This window comes from Carassius gibelio, chromosome A24 (genome assembly GCF_023724105.1).
Source record: "Carassius gibelio isolate Cgi1373 ecotype wild population from Czech Republic chromosome A24, carGib1.2-hapl.c, whole genome shotgun sequence".
NCBI classification, from domain to species: Eukaryota; Metazoa; Chordata; class Actinopteri; order Cypriniformes; family Cyprinidae; genus Carassius; species Carassius gibelio.
The window spans coordinates 13,638,231-13,657,239 of NC_068394.1; the positions used below are offsets into that span (position 1 = coordinate 13,638,231).

General features: G+C 36.9%; 2 protein-coding genes and 1 long non-coding RNA gene across 5 annotated transcripts in view; 2 read left to right on the forward strand and 1 right to left on the reverse strand.

The window, feature by feature from the left end:
* Positions 1-17,778, reverse strand: part of LOC127945910 (progressive ankylosis protein homolog B) — a 38,252-nt gene extending 20,474 nt beyond the window's left edge. For 2 of the 3 annotated variants that reach the window (XM_052542040.1, XM_052542039.1), the window contains exon 1: positions 2,277-2,723. In XM_052542040.1, the coding sequence (XP_052398000.1) occupies positions 2,277-2,372 (96 nt within the window). In that variant the 5' untranslated portion in view covers positions 2,373-2,723. Of the gene's footprint in view, positions 1-2,276; positions 2,724-17,625 lie in introns of those variants that run through there. The other variant, XM_052542041.1, reaches the window with a different exon arrangement.
* On the forward strand, positions 8,266-10,882 carry LOC127945911 (transcriptional regulator Myc-1). Its single transcript, XM_052542042.1, has 3 exons — positions 8,266-8,483; positions 8,832-9,448; positions 9,885-10,882. The coding sequence occupies exons 2-3, from the start codon at positions 8,839-8,841 to the stop codon at positions 10,451-10,453; spliced, it is 1,179 nt and encodes a 392-aa protein (XP_052398002.1). The 5' UTR covers positions 8,266-8,483; positions 8,832-8,838; the 3' UTR covers positions 10,454-10,882.
* LOC127945912 (uncharacterized) overlaps positions 13,700-19,009 on the forward strand; it is a 47,486-nt gene continuing 42,176 nt past the window's right edge. The window contains exon 1 of the long non-coding RNA XR_008150974.1: positions 13,700-13,842. This is a non-coding gene — a long non-coding RNA (uncharacterized LOC127945912). The remainder of the gene's footprint in view (positions 13,843-19,009) is intronic.

Here is a 19,009-nt window from a genome sequence, read left to right on the forward strand (position 1 = left end):
CAGGAGCATGCCCAGCCATTATCAGGAACGCATACTGCAGACACATACAGTAGGGCCAAAAAAATACAGACTTTCAGAATACAGAATTCATTCAAGTTGAATCGGTCTGTAACTTTTCACTTAGATTTTCAGTGTGATTTTGAATCAAGCCCTCAAAGGGTTAATGTTTTTGGCTTACACTGACTATTGTCACAAATTTGTTCTCAAAAAATTACACAATGTAATACTTTGATTACTTTGTTTATCAAGATTCAATGTGAGAATCTTGTGTTCCCTTAAGTTTTTGAGCAGTGTGTATATAAAAACTCAACTTTTATTGAAACTCATGGAAAACAGTTTCTGTTCAGTTCTATCTATGTAGCTGTCTATAGCAGAGCAAGAACAAAAGAGATAATGAGTTCTGCTATAAATACACTCACACGTTAGTTACATAAGACTAATCCTTACCCCGTCTACTCCTCGCTCAAATGAACACACACAGGTACTTTATAAGACTGTCACTTTGCTAACACTAAAGGACACAAGCCTATAGACACATGGTTAACTTCAATGTTTACCACAGACTGAAAGAGCAAATATAAAATATTGCCTGAAACTATTTATCAAACCCAACTTGGTTGAGCTTTGCACCCAAATGAACTTGATAAACCATCCTTTGATTGCTAACCATTCAGTGTATATCTGCAGAACGTCTTGATAGCACTAGATAAAACTAATATCCTCTAATACTGAATGCCTGGGCCATCCTTAAAAAATTCCAGAGATTATCTACCGGTACACAGTCTTTCAGTTAAATATGGCCCACTGTAAATTACAGTATGACAAGAAGCATCTAGTTGTGGCATATATATAATCAAACAACAAAGACATAACAGAGCTCCTAACATGCCTTTCCACATATTTCCATGGTGGTTTAACAGTAGTGACATTATACAAGGACAGTTTGTGTCATTTATGGTCCTAACAACAGGTTCAAAATGATGTTATCACAGGGTTAACTGTAGTTTGAAAAGGGTAAAGATTATGCATAAGATTATGTATGTATGCAAGTTTGTATATATATATATATATGCATGTATATTTTTTTGTGCACTATGTATTTGTTGTTACCTGAATTTTCTTTTGTAATCAATGCATGTAAAAAACACACCCCTTAAAGATAAAAGTAGGTCTTGACCCCATACTTCACTTAGGGAATCTACTGTAACTGGTTTTTATTCTAAGCTGAAGTATTTTGCAGTTTCCTCTGACTCAATAACCAGATCATAACCTGCGATTTAGAGTGTTTTACTTTAATAAAGAGTGGCAGTCTTGGTAACATTATGCAAAGGGAATACTCATACACAGAGATGACGCTCTTGAGAAATGACTAAATTTATGCATTTAGCAGACGCTTTTATCCAAAGTGACTTACAGTGCATTTAGGATATAAATTTTTACCTACCATGTGTTACCAGGGAATCAAACCCCCAACCTTGTGCTTAATAGCGCAGTGCTCTACCAATTGAGCAACAGGAACACTAAAAATGATTTAAATGACTTAAAGCTCATTGCATTCAGAGAAATTCAATCAATAATTTAAAGCAAATGGTTATCAATGCAGTAAGAACATAGTTTTATTTAAAGTGATTCCTGACAAAAGGCATCTGGACAACATGTCAATTTGGTTAATAATTTGGATGATGCTTCAAAGCAACTTAGATTTATGGGAGGCCTGGGCTAGCTGTCACACTTTTAAACAAGTTCATAGTTCTCATGGTATGTTTTTAAGTCAATTCAGATGCATACCTTAAAATCTGTAAAACCGCGGCCTAAATGTGAAGATATCCACTATATTGTCAGGGAAAAGAAAAATAGACTTGAAACCAGCTGCATTTAGGGAAATTCTAGACTTTAACAATTGTAGAGTGTAAGCTTTTCAGCTAAAGTACCAAGGATAAAACAATTAGTAATACAAGATAACAAAGGCTACAAGAAAACAACAAAACAACCAACACAGATCAACTTTGAAAACCTACTCCGGAAACAAGGACACGTCACGGATCAAACCTAGCAAGATTCGAACCTAAAACCTTTAGATTAGCCTACTAGTACACCACTATGCCATGCCACCCTAAGATTCATGATCAGTACTAACCCTGTACTCAACCAGACACCCATGCACCTAAAAAAGCCCGACGTGTATATTTACAAACATTATACTGGTGTGCGTGCCATAAAAAGCGGTTGCATGTCAAAAAATGAGAGTGTTCAGTTTCTAAGACATCATAACTCACCTGTTCTCCGAAATCGATGGCTATATTAGTAATGGCTAGCGGCAGCAGAAAGCGAATAAGAGGCCAGTAAGCACTGCGCGATAGACAGTCCATCATGACAAATTATGACAATAATGTTTAAGGCATTCGTCCGTGTCGGTTTGCACCTAAGAGTCGCTTAATTGTTTGCGGATTCCAGCTGCCTGAAGTAAAACTGGAAAAACTGGAGACCTTGTCATTCCCAGCGCTTCCGATGAGAAGGTCATCCAGACATTTCGCATTATATCATTATGTCAGTCACCCGCGAATTAAATCTGGTCACGAAGTGCTGAAGCAGGAACCCGTTGAAATTCAGCATTTTGGTGTCTAACAGGCTGAAGTGCTCTCGGCCGTGTGTTCTCGCCCGTGTGTGCTATTTATTCTCGTGCAGAACACACGTGGGGTGTCACAACATCAAGCCCTTCTCCCTTCTCCAGCTGTTCGCGTCAGTCTGCTGGGATGGAACCAGAAATGATGAGGACTGATTCATTGTTTCTTGTGGAACATCAGTTTGTCTTCGTCTTAACATAATGTTATTATAATATCAACGGAATAATGGTTTATAATGTCAACGGAAATGGTTTAATAAGTTAAAATGAAAAGTTATGTGTATATTATTTTTAATCTCTGCTTCCATCTTCTGGATGTTATGTGGAGAGACAGACCGGGGCAACATAGGCAACTATAAATCAACCTGCCATCCTAAGTGTAAGCAAACACAGCCTGATGTTCTAATAAAGGTTTTCAGTACCTTCAACATTTTCATAAAATATCATAGAAGTGAATTAATGCAGTATATAGTGCCCTTGTTACAGCATTTGCAAGTATGTTCATTAAGCATATTATTATTATTATTATTATCATTATTATTATCATATTACATATTATATTATTTATATTTATAATTAAGTTTATTTTATTAAGTGTTCCTGTAGCTCAAGTGGTAGAGCATTGCCATGTCAAGCGTCAAGGCTGGGGGCTCGATTCACCGGGAACACATGATAGGTAAAAATTGATAGCCTGAATGCACTGTAAGTCACGTTGGATAAAAGTGTCTGCTAAATGCATTAATTTAATTTAATTTAATTTAATTTAATTTAATTTAATTTAATTTAATTTAATTTAATTTAATTTAATTTAATTTAATTTAAGCCACTGTATCCTAAATAAGAGTATGCCTCATTAAGAAATCATTGGTATTAATATAAACTGGGATCAGTTTTGTAATTGTTGCGTCAGGTCAAGTCACTTTTATTTATATAGCACTTTATACAATACAGATTGTGTCAAAGCAGTTTAAGAGTGTTAAACAGGAAACTTGTTGATTCAGTGATGCCATCATCCAGCTCAGTTCAGTACTCTTCCAACAGTGTCTGTGCAGTCAAATCAACAGTGTTGCCAGAAATTGTCTCCCCAACTAAGAAAGCCAAAGGCGACAGTGGAAAGGAACCATAACAGACAGAAATGTAAAAATAAAAAGCCAGCGTAGTGTGGTTTAATTCCAGGCTGCAATGCACATCAGATTGAGCAGAAGAGTCATCTGGTACTTGTGGTCTTGTGTTGATGGACAATGAGGTCTTCACAGTCTCTAGGGTTCGTCTAGTTGGACTGGATGATACTAGATCCAGGTGACTGCAGTGACCATCTGATCTGGATAAGGACTGGATCTGGGTGGCTACGCTGACCTCAGAATAAGCATAAAACAGTCTAATATTAGCGTAGATGCCATTCTTATTACGATAAACTAACTACTGTAGTTAATGTAGCCTAGCAATCCTTTATTGGATCTGAACTATAGAAAAGTTGTCATGTTTTATGTGAACGCAAGTTTAAAGGGGTGGTTGATTGAAATTTCACTTTTTTTACATTACATTAGTTTGTAATGTTGATGTTTGTGCAACAATGTGAAAAATAAATTAAACGAAGCATTAACACATGTTAGACTGCACCCCATAAACACAATCAAGCCTAGAAAAAAGAAAAGAAAAAACCCCTCACTCACCCCTTTAAAGAAATGGGTATTTAATTTAGATTTAAACTATCAGAATGTGTGTGCATCCCGAACAATGCTAGTTAGATTGTTCCAGGTTGGGCCCACAGTTTATTTTGATAGTCTAGGTATTATCAAATGGGTGAATTTTTGAGATTCCAGACGTGAAGAGTTATAATGTAAAAAGAGCTTGCTCAAATGCAGAGGAGCTAAAACTATTCAGAGCTTTATAAGAAATTAGTAAGATTTTAATGTATACAATGTTTAATAGGGAGCTGGTGCAAAATTGTCAGAACCGGGCTGATGTGGTCATACTTCCTGATTCTAGTAAGAACTCTAGCTGCTGCATTTTGGACTAGTTGGATTTTTTTTTTTTTTTTTTTTTTTTTATCAGTTGGACAGAGCAAGCACCCAATAAAAGCATTATAATAATCTAACTTTGAGGTCATGAACAAATTAATTAACAATTCTGCATCTGACATTGAGAGCATAGGTCTTAATTTAGATATATCTTTGAAATTGGAAATATGCGGTTTTACACCTGGTTTCTAACTGATGATGAAGAATGAACAGCACATCCATCAAAGTTATAGACAGTGTTCTAGATTATAACAGACAGAGCAGAGATTTTTGGTCTGATAATTAACACATCTGGTTTTTTTTTAAATTATTTTTATTTTATTTTATGTTTTCCAGAATTTAGCAGTAGGAAATTATTAGTCATCATGTTTTTTATATCAACTATGCATCAGTTTTGCGAATAAATAGAGCTCAGTATCATTAGCATAACAGGGAACGCTGATGATATCCTCCAAGGGTAGCATGTAAAACGTGAAAAAAAAAAAAAAAAAACGGATCTTCTACTAAGCCTGGTGTTACTCCATACTGCACTTGTGAACAATATGATACTTCTTTATTCACTGCTGTGAATTGATGATGGTCAGATAAGTATGATTTGAACCATGCCAATGCAATTCCACAAATCCCAACAAAATGTTCTAGTCTATTGAAAAGAATGGTCGATAGAATGGAATGCAGCACTAAGATCCAGTAGCACTAATAGAGAGATACAACCATTATTCGATGATAAGAGCAGGTAATTTCTGATGAGAGTAGTCTGTACTATGTTCTTAATCTTCACTGAAAATCGTCAAAGAGACCTTTTTTTCTAAGAAAGAACATAGTTTTGAGGAAACTACCTTTTCTAGTATCTTTGACATCTAGACATCTGACTTTCTAGTATCAAAGGGCTGGTTGTCCATGTTAGACAAGTGCACAGGAGGACAAAATAATGCTGGTTCAACAATGCAGCTGGATCAGATATGAACAGGGTATGGATCTGTTTCAGCATGATTAAGAGGAGTCGGACTGAAAGCACATTCTGCAGTCACCCAGCCTCATTAGAAGAAATAATCAAAAGGCTAGGCTCACATTTGCCGAGGAGCATGTTGTGTGGAGAGAGGAGAACTGGTCCAAAGTTCACTTTAGTGATAACAAGATTAATTGATTTGGGTGTGATGGGAAACATTTTGTGTGGGGAACTGGGGAAAGACTGAAGCCCATGAAATATGGAGGAGGAAGTGTCATTTATACAGGTCCTTATTGTCACACTGCAAAAGGGATAAAGCTGTTCCTTGAAGTCAAGAATATTGAAATAATGAAATGGCCAGCTCAGAATCCTGATCTAAACCCAACTGAAAATCTCTGGACAATTCTTTAGTGGCAAAGTTATGGCTAAAAAACCCACTTCAGTTACTGAACTATGGAAGAGACTGGAAGAAGAGTGGACCAGGATCACACCAGCGCAGTGTGAGAAAATAATGATGTCCAGCAGCCGCAGATGTGCTGAAGTCATTAAAAGCAAGGGTTTCTACATTTCCTAATAATTTCTGACAGCTATAACCCTACAAGATTTAAGCTGTAAGCATTTATTGTGTTACAGTGGTTAATGTTTTTTGTTTTTGTTGAAATGTCTTGTTTTTTTGTCAAACATGTTATTGGACAGTGATATACCAGCAAATATTCCTTCAAATTCTGAGCAATGAATATTAACAATATTTCAGACAAAAACTAGTATTTATAGATTGTATATATATTTAACAACCAGGTGATCATTGGCACAAATCCTCAGGAACTAGACAAGACCTGGCACTTGTTTATCCCAAGGATTTTTTTTTTTTTTTTTTTTTTCTGTCACTGATGAAGTTTGGGTTCCTTGACACTGTTGCCTTTTGGCTTGCTTCTTTGGGGACTTTATATTACTTAACCTTTGGTAGGCCTATATTATTAACTTGACTACACAGACACTATTGGACGAGAGCTCAACTGAGCTGGGTGACGACAACACTATTTTCTACACAGCTGCTTTATAGATGAGTTGAAATCAGTCCGTAATCGATGGACTTGACACAGTTATTAAACTGAATTGACTCGTTTACTATTATCCTCTTTTTAGAGTTTATTTACAGCAAAACTGAATTTTGTTTGCGACATTGAAACATTATTTTCCTGTTTAACACTGTAAAGCTGCGTTGACACAATTCGTATTGAATAAAGCGCTATTCAAAAAAAGGAGATTAATTTATTTAATTATCAAGTTGATCACCGTGTTCAAAATAGTAGTTAACAGCAGATGGCGCAACATACCAATTTATTATACCAACCGTCCTGTTGTGGGGTCTTTGTAATCCTAAACGCCTTCAGTAGCCCGATTATAGCCAACTGGTAATTCTATCCACAGATCACTATACCAAACTAAAACTTTTATATCATATTAGTTAGAAGTGAAACAATCTGTAATCTTTTCCTAAATGATCATGGTTTCTGAAAAAAATAAATAGGCTACTACTTTATAATTTATGTAAAAAAAAAAAAAAAAAAAAAAAAAAAAAGCACCATAAATCAGTTTGAATGTATAACCTAGAAATCACTCTCACATTTCACAAGATTATTCACATTATTTATAATTTTTAGGCATAAACCCAGAAGTTATTTCCCATTACTGGCTTTATTTTATTTCAGTTAGCCCTCATTTATTTGAAACAAATTTCATTCAAACGTTGTATTGAGTTTATACTCTTTGTCTAGAAGGACACACATTTTCTATGACAGTAATAGATTGTTTTGTATTCTTATGATATAGCCTAATAATTTAATTCATTTTGCAACATCCTTGGATGTTTACTGAGGCCCTCTAGTGGATCCCGGGCCCCTGGTTCAGAGACACTGCTCTGGATGATTAACATTTTGTGACATGCTGAGTTGGTAGTTGATGATGGTTACATTTCTTGATTGTTTTGCTGCAATAGCATAATCCATAGCCTACGTCTGCATGCTTATAAACTTGTTGATTTCAGCGAACATGTTTTCTACAATCAATGCTGTCACTGGTCTTTTTATATGCTTTGTCACAGAAACAATTTCTAGTCAGAAAATATAAGATGAAAATAAACAAAGGAAATAAAAACAAACAAGTGTATAAGAAGATATATATTTTTCACATTAAAACAGTGCTCAGTGCTCAGTATAAATAATATTTAAAACAATAAAAGGGTGATTTTTTTCAACCTATTTTGCTTATATTTGTCCTATTTAAACAGAATAAGACAGACATTAATATACACGATCTTATTTTGTTGTATCGTTGTTTACTAAGATGAAAATTAATCTTTTTCAAAAAAGTTATCCCCGCCCACCGGATTCTGCTCATGCGAGAACAGAAACCGGTGCATCCGCGAGAAAAATAGTTCCACATGTATCGATGCAGAAAAATAGCTGTAACATGTCTGCTAACCCACTAAAGACTAATTATAGTTTCAAATAGTTCGTTGTGTTTTTATGTCTTATGTGTGAGCCTGGCGGTGGCGTTTTTTGGGGTTTTTTTGTTAGCGGGAAACATCAGACGCGCAGTCATACTGTCAGTGGGCGCTGCTCTTCAACTCGCGGGAGCTACAGAATATATTCGTCGTACAGTGACACACAGGCTATTAGGCTGTCCAGCATCTGAGGGCTGCACGAGTGTGTAGCGTTGATTACGTTTTCCATTACTTTCAATTTGGCCAGGACTCCGATCCCACTTATGCTGCAAGAGACCGGAGTAAACTGTTGGATTCTACTTTTTGTTCCTTATTTTTTTCTCTCTTTTCATTGCATTGCGTCTCGAAAGAAATCATTCTGAAACTGCTTTCGTTAAATACACGGTAAGGAACCGGCATTTGATGCTGCATGAATCTTTAATATGAATGCAAATTTTTGTTTTTTACAAATGTTTTTAAATGGGAGTTTGCATGTTGCACGCTCATAGAATACACTTGAAACAGGGCTGTTTTTTTTTAATTTTTTAACAGTAACCCTGCCTTGGGGTTTAATCGCTCCGTTTTTACACATGCTGTCATATAACTTAGTTCCACTATTTAGCTATTTTATCCACCTCATGCATGTTATGGATCGTTTAAATATGTGCATTTTAAGTAAAGCGTTGTGTTGTGATGTATAGTTAGATGTTGCACATGCACGATAATAAATCTGATGTGTATTTTATTCACAAGTGTCAAAATGCTGGTGAGTGCGAGTTTGGCGAATAAAAACTACGACTACGACTACGACTCCATGCAGCCTTATTTCTACTTCGACAACGACGATGAGGACTTCTATCACCATCAGCAAGGACAGACTCAACCTCCAGCTCCCAGCGAGGACATCTGGAAGAAATTCGAGCTGCTGCCCACGCCGCCCCTCTCTCCCAGCCGGAGACAGTCGCTCTCCACCGCCGAACAGCTGGAGATGGTCAGCGAGTTCCTGGGAGACGACGTGGTCAACCAGAGCTTCATTTGCGACGCGGACTATTCCCAGTCCTTCATCAAGTCCATCATCATACAAGACTGCATGTGGAGCGGCTTCTCCGCTGCTGCCAAGTTGGTTTCTGAGAGATTAGCGTCCCTGCACGCTGCTAGAAAGGAACTGGTGTCTGATAGCAGCTCAAATCGACCCAATTCAAGTTATTTGCAGGATCTGAGCACCTCTGCATCAGAATGCATAGACCCTTCTGTGGTCTTCCCGTATCCCCTCCCTGAGTCCGTCAAATCGAGTGAGGTTGCTCCATCAGAGCCCATGCTTGTCCTGGACACTCCACCTAACAGCTGCAGCAGCAGTGGCAGCGATTCTGGTATGTTATGCATATGTTTTGTTATTTATGACATGCATTATCTGTATTTATCTGGTTACTACATGTGCAAGTGCTTGCTTTATTTAGGTGACCTTAATAATTGACCACCGGTGTGAGGTGGAGTACTAGTCACCTGACTGTTTCCTCATAAACTTGATGCACTGATTGGTGCAAGTTGTAGTTGTATAAAATTCCCTCCACCTCCCCTCTGCTAGACCCGAGTCAGATCTGTATGAAAAACTGCACTGTTCAAATATCATCTGACGAGGAAAGTAGGCGGGGACTGGAAAGCAGAGACCCCAACCCCACACCCCACCCTTTGTGGATTGCCAATTACCAATTTCCATTCAATTCTCACTGCGCTGTTGTATGAGGTGTCAAATCAGCTGATGTTTTAATTAAGTTAATTATTTTTCTTGTTTTAATTCAATTGCAGAAGACGAAGAAGTGGAGGAAGAGGAGGATGAAGACGAGGAAGAGGAAGAGGAAGAAATTGATGTGGTGACTGTGGAAAGGCGGCAGAAAAAGAACGAGACGGAGGCGTCAGATTCAAGGTACCCCAGTCCTCTGGTGTTGAAGCGCTGTCATGTCTCGACTCACCAGCACAACTACGCCGCCCACCCCTCCACACGACATGACCAGCCGGCTGTCAAGAGGCTACGACTAGAGGCCAGCAGCAACAACAGCAGCAGGCATGTGAAACAACGCAAGAGCACAAGTCCCCGGACATCGGATTCTGAGGACAATGATAAACGCAAGACTCACAATGTGCTGGAGCGCCAACGCAGAAACGAACTCAAACTCAGCTTTTTCGCATTACGGGATGAGATCCCTGAAGTTGCAAATAATGAGAAAGCTGCTAAAGTGGTTATCCTAAAAAAGGCGACAGAGTGCATCCGCAGCATGCGGTTGGATGAGCAAAGACTGCTGTCCGTCAAAGAACACCTGAGGCGAAAGAGTGAACAGTTAAAACACAAGCTGCAGCTGCTGCGAAGTTCACATTAATGGATCTGTTACACAAGAGTCAAAGTGAAAAAACTTTTTAAGAAACCCCCTCCCCCTGCTTTTTTATGCAAGTTTAAGACTGTTGCTGTGTATTGTTGATGTTGCATGTCCAATGCATTTTTTTCTCTCTCTCTTTGAATACTGCCAGTTTTTTATTCATGTTTGAAACTGCCACGGTTTAAAATTTAAGGTTGTTAAAATAATTTGTATTTAAGTCATTTATTTTTATTAATAAAATGAGAAAAAATAGGGCTGCACAACCCTAAAGTAAAACATTTTTGTATGTTTTTGTACATAATGAATTAAGATTTCCTAAGAAAGATATTTTTGGATCTGTATCAGCTACATGTTCTCATAAACCATATTCGGTTTCATATGGTTTTCTTCATGTTTTCACTAAATCATAAATGAATTTCTTTCTGAACTTGACTCTGGTCTCTTGGTTTCTTTGGACTGAGCTCCTAACACATATAGATTAGACACTTTTGAAAGAAGTTTGGGGAATATTCAGAGAAATCTGATATTTGCTTGTTAGTCCAGCAAGCATGATACTGTTACTTTTTTTTTGACAAACTGGTACTTATTTCAGGGATTTTCCCAGTAGATTTCAGTTTAAGTTTTCAACTGCTTGTTATTGCACTTTATCTCATGATATCAGTAAAGAAAGGCTTAGAAAAGACAAAAATGCTCAACTACATCCCCATCTAGATGAAAGTTGAACTCCTTCATATTTGGCATTGAAATAATAAGCAGCATTGCCCAAAAATAATAGGCATTGCAAAGTTATTGTGAGGACCGCTGCCAGGTAATCCAACAAAGGGGATTTTGACAGCAAAAGATACACTTTCAGATGATACACCAATTTGATGCCTCTCAGTCCTCAATCTAGTCTAGATGCTGGGCTCATGTTGCTCATAGAGCTGTGTTTACATAGATACAAACCACTCAGAAATCAGTGCAGTGTCAGGTGTATTGTTGACTTGAATTATACAAATGCTTTTAGAATTTAAGAGTGTGTTTTAAAATATTTTTTTAGGGTCCAATATGTTTAAGCTATCAAAAATGTATACAAATATATATATATATATATATATATATATATATATATATATATATAACATTTCTGTGTTTCTCAGCAAGTCATCATAGTTGCTTTAACTTGAAGAGCAGTGAATGGGAGAGTACCACAAATATATATTTTTTTGCATTCCCATTTGCTCAAAAAGCAAAAGAAAAATGCCATGATCATGTTTTCCTGTCTTTCAATAAAAGGGAAAAAAAAACTGAGAGAGACAGTCAGAAGAGACAACCATGTCAAATTTACTGTCCCTCCCATAGATGCTGTATTAGAAACACCTGCACATTAGCGTAAACTAGTTATATATATATATATATATATATATATATATATATATATATATATATATATATATATATATATATATATATATATATATATATATATACATAAGTCATTTGATGCAAAGGTAATACAATGCAAATAATAGTGTTATAAATGTACATATCTTTTTTCAAATACAAATATGAAAAACTGAGGATTTATGATGCTGATGACCGTTAAATGCATCATCAGAATCTTGTGAAAAGGGTCCATCAGTGTCCCCCAAAGCATATTATGTTGAAAAAATAAGACCCTGGATGGTCTACTATTTCAGGTTGATATCTGAAGTGTGGATCCGTGCACACTCTAAATGGCTAATATTTCCCACAATCCATTGTGCTTTGTTGAATGATTGAATAAAAAGCATTAAATAAAAAGAAGCATTAAAAAAAAAAAAAAAAACATGGTAGATACGCGTGACCGATGGTTAAGTGCAGAGGTTTAGATAAAGGGATTTGAGTTACTTATAATCAACATTTAATCTGGTAAAAAATATTTAATGTTATCTGTGTTATATTTCATCTGCAACAGCAATGTAACTTTTATAAACATCTGTTTGTTCGCTAATTTTCAAATGCATCATTATGCAGAAATTACGAGCGGAGTTCTCTGCATGAAGACCCATGGCTCGCAAATCAACGTGCTACTTCTTTTCTCTCCAATATGTGGAGGATGTTAACTGTGACAAGTTGATAGGCAGGCCATTGCTGGCAGTTTTAGTTTCTTATTTAGAGTTTATAAAAAAATTGAAAGGTATAGTTTACCCAGAAATTTTAAATATGGCATCATTTACCCTCATGTTGTTTCAAACTTGTATGACCCTTTTTTGCGCAACATAAATTATGGTATTTTGAGGACTGTTGGTAACAAAGTTGCATTGGGTTGGGGCAGTTGTGGCCAAATGGTTAGCGAGTAAAACTTGCAACCTGAAGGTTGTGGGTTTGAGTCTCAGGTCAAGCAGAAAATCCCCTGATACCATGACTGATGTGAAAACATTGAGCAAGACTGTCCACTGCCCTGAGTGTGTGTTCAACACTCTGTTGTGTGTGTGTGCACTTGGATGGGTTAAATGTGGAGCACAAATTCCAAGTGGGCCTTTGGGTTGCCACTTTCTTTCATCGTCACATTTGCGTTAATCATTGTTAACATTTTGTAGACCTTAGCCTAAATCACGAACAGAAATCGCATCATGGTATTATTTTCGGTTACCCAGCATTGTAATTGATGCTTTGAAAATTGGGCATATGGTAAAGTAGGGCATGCATAATGTGCAAAAATAGATAGATAGATAGACAGACAGACAGACAGACAGACAGACAGACAGACAGACAGACAGACAGGCAGACAGATAGATAGATAGATAGATAGATAGATAGATAGATAGATAGATAGATAGATAGATAGATAGATAGATAGATAGATAGATAGATAGATAGATAGATAGATAGATAGATAGATAGATAGATAGATAGATAGACAGACAGATAGATAGATAGATCACAGAACATAGACACTCTGTGTGGACACATCTTCACTGTAAAGTGTTTTTTAATAGCGAATTACCAGTCCCATGCTGATCTAAACGTCTATAACTAGCCGATTATATATCATTATTACATCTATCATATCTAAATCTACATTATATGTGATTATGATATTTTTTGCCAATTCAAACAACAATTCTTGCATTTAATCATTTTGCATGCTTTGTCTACTCAAAACGCTCGGTGCTTAGTGCAATTGAATGCATTGATTGGCTTCTGCACGAATCTATTTCCAAGTCGACTAAACAAAGCTGTGATATTTCCCGACGCCGCTGTATTAGGGCAATATGACGTCATGGACTGTAAGTGACTGTACGCAGCGCGTGCCGCGGAGCGCGTGCTCTGAGCACATGGAAAAGGGCTCGAGACGAAGTGCCCAAAGAAATACTCCACACCTGAAATGGAATATCATTAACAAATTATTCAAATCTGGAGTAAAGGGGGTAGGTGTTGTATTATTTTCCCTTACCTTGCGTTATAATTTTGATTTTATTTTAGAAGAACACATGTGTTCATCTTATTAATGAAGCATAAAATTGATGCTTTGACAATAGGGCACATGTGCATGGTATTAGATATATTACATATATGCTGACGTTAATGGCTTTATAATGCTTATTCACAGAATGCAACTAGGAATGCATCGTTTATGAATCAAGTAATTATGTAAGTCTGCTTGAATAGAAACAAAGAACAATGTTATATTCCCACCTGCCAAATATAAAAGGAAGGCTATTATTCTGGTAACAATATTTTAAATGTAGTTTATCTTATTATTTTACATTTTATGTTATCTAATGTCTGGTAATCATCTATTTGATGAATTAAATGTATAATCCATTACGTATCGTCTTGTCTATATTATAGAATGTTAAAAGTACTTTTGTATCTTTAACTGCCATAATTCATGCATGCACCCATTGTTCTTAAGAAAACAGCTGCAATGAGTTCGCTCAGATTGAGTTCCTTTGTCTGTATTTCACATAGAGATAGTGTGCAGCCACTTTGCTCAACTACACCTTAAATGTTTTATATAAAAGGACCACCCTCTATTAAAATATTATTCCAATAGCAACTCAATAGGCAGATTTTATCTATTTTTAAGCCTTCCTAACATATACCTTTATTAGGCATGCATCAACTATTGCAAGAAATGGTTGAAAGCATTCTGCATTGGTAAATATATTTCTTATAAGGTATGAACAAAGCATGTTTCGTCTTCAGCCCATAATATTTATAAACAAATAATATTTCTGCAGAACATATAGCATGCACCCAAACAGGCTATCTTTTTTATTTTTTTCATTTGTATTGTCACCTGACAAATGTATGCAGAGACTTTTTTTCTGCAAACAGCTGTACATTGCTAAGGTGTTGTGCACAGGTCAGCTCAGATTGGTATGTACAACCCATTTTAATATTCAGTATGCAATGTATGCAATATTAAACAACCGTTGTATACATGGAAGTTGACTGCAAAAGCAAAACCACATCTAATACATTTACAGTAAGGCTCTTTCATAAGTATTCTATTTCAGCACAAGTAAGCAGCTGCTTGTAAGCAGTAAAAGAAATTGGTTCCCCTGGCCTGACCCATCCAGGTTCACATGGTTCCCCTTGGAAGTCACAGCACAAGTCTGACTGAGGGAGGTAGACCACACACTAGCACACAGTCAAGGTCTGTCTCGGCTTCAGGGTTGGTCTGAGACAAAAGTATACGATGCAGTACAGAAGAACTTGCTTAACATTGTCAAATGTTTTTGCTATGAATATAAATGTAAATATATGGGGCCTCTGATATAGGACTGAAATAGTAAGCTATTATATAATTATCGCAACCCACAAATGGAACCAGTAATCACTAATAAACTTTCTAAGTAGTGGATAATACCTCTTGGCAGACACTTTATTTCAAGTGACCTGCTTTACTTGGCACATTTAGAGTTTTCTTGTTAAACTCTCTTTGTTTATGTAGCAAATTAAACATAATTAAGAGTAGTACTTGCACTATTACTTTTTCTCAAACTTTGAACAAACCTAACGGAAAATATTAAAAGGTTTTGTGCTATATGGACATTAATGATGCCGTGAATCCTGTAGCTTGTTGAGGAAAGGTGTGCCATTACTATTCTATTTGATCAGACCGACGGACCATAAAAAGTTAATTCCAGGAGTTCCAAACAGCTTTCCAAAGAAAACTAAATGGAAAAGTTCACTCTGGTTCAGAAACATCTTCAAAATAACATTGGTCCTTGACGAATTCATAGCTGTGCTCTGAGGCTTCATTTTCTTTGACACTGTCAGACTTAAACAGAAGCAACACAGTGTGGAGCTGCTTGATAGCAGAATCAGAATCAGAATTAATTCTAATTAACAGTGACACTGTTTTATCATGTTTAATACTATACAGCTTCTTGCTTTAAAATAATATATTGTATAAAGCACTATATAACTAAACACGATGTGATTGGAACTGCAGAGCTGGTGCAAACATCCACATTGCTATGACAAGCAATGTGACCAGCAAACATCAACACTGCTGTCATTTTTGCTGTTGCATTTACTGTGTTATTAAGAGGAAAGTATGTTGTTCACATTTTCACATTCATTTAAAGGGGGGGTGAAATGCTCGTTTTCACTCAATATCATGTTAATCTTGAGTACCTATAGAGTAGTACTGCATCCTTCATAACTCCAAAAAGTATTTAGTTTTATTATATTCATAAGAGAAAGATAGTCTGTACCGATTTTTCCCGGAAAAACATGAGCGCCTGGAGGCGTGACGTGTGGGCGGAGCTAAAGAATCACGAGCACCAGTTGCTTTGAGAGCGTTTGGAAGCTGTGACAGCTGTGAAGGCTGAAACTGAACGAGAGCAGCAGCAGCAAGGACTCGCTCCGAGCGGGGCTCGAACCCGGGTCTCCGATGGGAGGCGGACGCACTAACATGGAGGCAGAGATATTTTAAGCAGTTTTACTCACCGCCTGTGGTTCCAACACACAATCGTGACCCTTTTTCGTTGGGATTGCATCATCCTTAAGAAATAAACGATACGCAAATCCGTCGTCAAACTGGGCTTTGTTTGTAAAACAAGCATTTTAGAAATGCAGGGAACAAACACAAACACTTGCACAACTCCGTTGATGCTCTGTAAAAATAAACTCCATCCACTGGTCCCTTAATGCTGTTTTTTCTTTGGTAATCTGTGCAGGGTTGTCTTGCCCTGGCAACCAAAAACACACTCCTTTTGTGACATTTCGCGACGCTCTCGCTCTGATCAGCGAATGCCTGTTGTGCTCTCTCTGCTCTGCTATACGGGAGCGCGCGCTCTTCCGGCAGACGTGCCCTCAGGACCCATATAAGGAAATTCCGCTCCATCTAACGTCACACAGAGCCATACTCGAAAAAACTTTCCGAAACTTGTGACAAACCGGAAGGAGTATTTTTGGAACAGAAATACTCCTTCAAACGTACAACTTAATTTTTGAAACTTTGTCCATGTTTAGCATGGGAATCCAACTCTTTAACAGTGTAAAAAACTCAGTATGCATGAAATAGCATTTCACCCCCCCCCCCCCCCCCTTTAAGTGAAGCTCCAAGCAGATGTTCACATACAGTATACCGTTGCTCAGGTATTTCATAACTATTTTTGGCCCTAAGCGAAGAATGAATAAATAAAACATATGTATTGGTGTCTTTAAGGTGTGTTCGCATTAACAAAATTTGTCCATTGTCCATAGTGTATTGATGCAAGAAGCAGTGCTCACACAGAAGTCACTTTAAACCAAGCAGCTTTCTGCTGGTCATCATAACAAATTCACACTGATCAACTGGAACACAAGCAAAATCTGTGTGGGGTCTCTGGCTCTCTGGCGTGACTTCTGAGAGTGGACTCTAAGATAAATTTGATCCATCAGCTGTGTTATAGGCTGTGAGAGAGGGTGGAACAGGCTCCAACACAGAGGCCAACCTGTTTTCGTACTTTGGATGGTTTTCCATGTGTTATGTAATCTCTCCCCCAGTTTGGTATGGAGGTCACCAGTCCAGCGAGATCTGAGCACACTACAGGACTGTCTGCCTTTATCTTCGCCGTCTCCCTCTTTACCCCCCGTCCCTCCAACTCTGTCCCCTTTAAACAATGACATCACTTCCTGTTGACATAACTTTTCAATCTGCCTATTACCATATTACCACACACTCTCTCTGCTGTTTGTTGTCATTCACTCACATTCTGATCTCTTCTTCTGTCTTCTTCCTGTTGCTTCCATGTTCCATGTAAGGCTGAGCGATATAGAAAACAATATCGATATACATTATTTACAGTCAAAAGTTTGTGGTTATGTTTTTGAAAAAAGCCTCTTATTTTTACCAATCAATTATTTGATACAGTAAAAACAGTAATATTGTGAAAAATTATTATAATTCGAAATGTAACATTTATTTTAAAAAATATATATATATTTTATTTAACTTACTCTGAAATGGCTTAAAAATCACCAAACAACCTTTTTACTCAATAAGATTCCAGATGCTTTATGTAAAATTAACAAATATATTTAAAATGATTTTCTAGCATATTTACATGCTGGTTTCTATTAATTTAACCAATTTTTTTTTTTTATTTAAATACATTTTCACCAATATAAGAATAACCTGTATAGTAATAAGAAATAGCAACACCTATCTAAATATATTTGAATAAGACCTTTTAATATATAAAAACTGCTACATAGGATCATTTTGAGTGACGGTGCAAAATAATTGTTAAAATGGACAGTTTGAACTGTTACTCAGAAATAAACTTTTCAACTTTAAAGCTGTATTAGTTACTGAAAATTTTATCACAAAAGCAGAATAAAACTTAACTTTCTTGAGTCTCAAGAAGTGGCGGCATCTGTGTTTTTCCTGGACCTGCTGACCCTGTGCTCTCAACCTGCCAAAAGGCTTTCTGCTTTTTCTCGGCCATATTAGTTGGTTTTCGCAGAGTGCATTCTAAGCATAAAAAACAGCACTGGAAAACTAAGCCATCCAGATTTACACACTTAAAGAGACATATTGGGACCACCAAAGTTCATGACTCCCACTGTAAGCCTGATCATTTACAGTCTGGGAGCGTAAAGCACCTCTGTGAATATTTAAGCAGACCTCCCCAAGACAAACATGCAGACACGTGGACAAAAGCACATGGCCACCTTCTCAAACAGCTGTCTCTGACTCTGTGTTATTGCTCTACTCCAAAAACCAGCTTGTTTTCAGAATTACAGACTGAATTATTGTTATATACACTCTACTATGTGTTGTGTGCTGTGCCAGTACTCCACAGTAGAGACTATTTATGACTGTCTCGGGCTTAAATGAAAGGACATTTGTTTATGTAATAGGTAAATGAGTGTAAGAGATGAATGTTGAAGTCATAAGCTGCAAAAGACTTAGTATGGAGAACATTTATGATAGTACTGTATGTAGCTCAAACTGACTCAAACACACCACACATGCAATGATTCCAGGCAATATGGAAATTTCAAAGAACTATTTGTGCTTGAAGTTAAGCAAATTATTTGATTTACCTTCAGCCCATAAAACAGATTGAGGTCAGTACCACAGAATATTTT